The sequence below is a fragment of the Etheostoma spectabile genome, chromosome 7, assembly GCF_008692095.1.
Source record: "Etheostoma spectabile isolate EspeVRDwgs_2016 chromosome 7, UIUC_Espe_1.0, whole genome shotgun sequence".
Classification (NCBI taxonomy): Eukaryota; Metazoa; Chordata; class Actinopteri; order Perciformes; family Percidae; genus Etheostoma; species Etheostoma spectabile.
Window position 1 is genome coordinate 18094622 of NC_045739.1, and position 1442 is coordinate 18096063.

Genomic DNA, 1442 nt, shown 5'->3' on the forward strand with positions numbered 1-1442 from the left:
GGGAAATATTGTACTTTTTACTCCACTACTTCCATCCGACAACTCTAATTACTTTACAAATTAAGATGTTTGCCCACAAAACACTCATATAGTTATTATACATTAAAGTAGGCTACCCAACAATATTCACGCAAACACTTTTTGATTGTTTCCAGTTTCTAAAATGTGAGGACTTTTCTGCATTGTGACTTTAATACTTTGAGCAGTTTAATGATTTACTTGAGTAATTATTTCAATGCAGGACTTGTACTTGAAACAGCGTATTTTTATTTTTTTTTTACAATGTGGTATTAGCAAGTACAGGTTCTGAATACTTTGTCCATCCCTGATGATTTCACCGAGAGCCGTCTAACGTCTGACTCCTGTTTCAGCTGGTACAAGGACGGCGAGCTGCTGGAGTTCTCTCACCCCAACTACATCTCCCTGAAAGATGACCACATTACTATAGTGGCCAACGCCATCAACGAAGGCACATACACCTGCATTGTGAAGAAAAAAGACAAAGTTCTCACAAACTACTCATGGAGAGTGCGTGTGCGCTTCTGAAGGCTTCTGCACAATGAACAGGACGCATTTACCCATACGCTCACAAGGACACCTCATTCACCATGGGCACATATTTCTGTTTTTTTATTGTTTTTTTTTTTTCTTTTAAACTGTCTTTCCTGTATCTTCCCCAAACAACGGTCTATTGTTGATTGTAATTGTGTAAATGCATTTTAATAGGTGCAAATAATAAATGTTCCATGACAAGTAGTGTTCTAGTGAAAACACCATCTGTAAAAAGATGTTCATGACAGACGTGGTTTCTATTATATTTGGTGATGAAATATTCATTCTTGCGGCCTCCGTCAGATGTGTGGGACTATACGGTCTACTCTGGATTTCTTCAAAGCTCTTGCAAAGGCAGTGGTGGTCCAATGCCACCCAGGGGTTCTTGGGATGCTCCCAGCAAAATGGGATCTAAGTAGATATCACTGTAGTTTGATTCAAAAGATATCAGCTAAGCTGGAGAATGCATGAGAGTATCTTCTCATATAACAAAATATTCCACTAAATGTACCAGAGAAAAAGTGTCATCCAAAAAACAACCATGCCCCTAACCGGTTTTTGTTTAAGGGCCTAAAAACATTTTAGGTGCCCCTGCTTAGATGAATGCCATTTGAATAACTTACACACTGACCAAACTAACCTACTACAGCCAGACTAAGCAATGTTGTCTACAGCCTTTGGAACTATTTGGGCCTTAAACCACATATGGAACACCTCAGACGTCTAGCTTACTTTACTAGGCTCACAGTGAAGCCAGCCGTCTGCCCCCAGGGACCGAGCAGTCAGTTCCACTAGTTCCTCTCCTTCCAAGCTTATTCAACACATCAGGTGTAATAGTCTGCAGAAGGGCTCCGGTGGGGGGGTGGGGGGGGGGACATATCAAACTGATT

The 1442-nt window shown here is 40.8% G+C and overlaps 1 protein-coding gene across 1 annotated transcript in view; it reads left to right on the plus strand.

Moving 5' to 3' along the window:
* mmp23ba (matrix metallopeptidase 23ba) overlaps positions 1-797 on the plus strand; it is an 8692-nt gene extending 7895 nt beyond the window's left edge. The window contains exon 8 of the mRNA XM_032521795.1: positions 372-797. Coding sequence (XP_032377686.1) covers positions 372-546 — 175 coding nt within the window. The 3' untranslated portion in view covers positions 547-797. The remainder of the gene's footprint in view (positions 1-371) is intronic.
* Positions 798-1442: the final 645 nt, after the last annotated feature.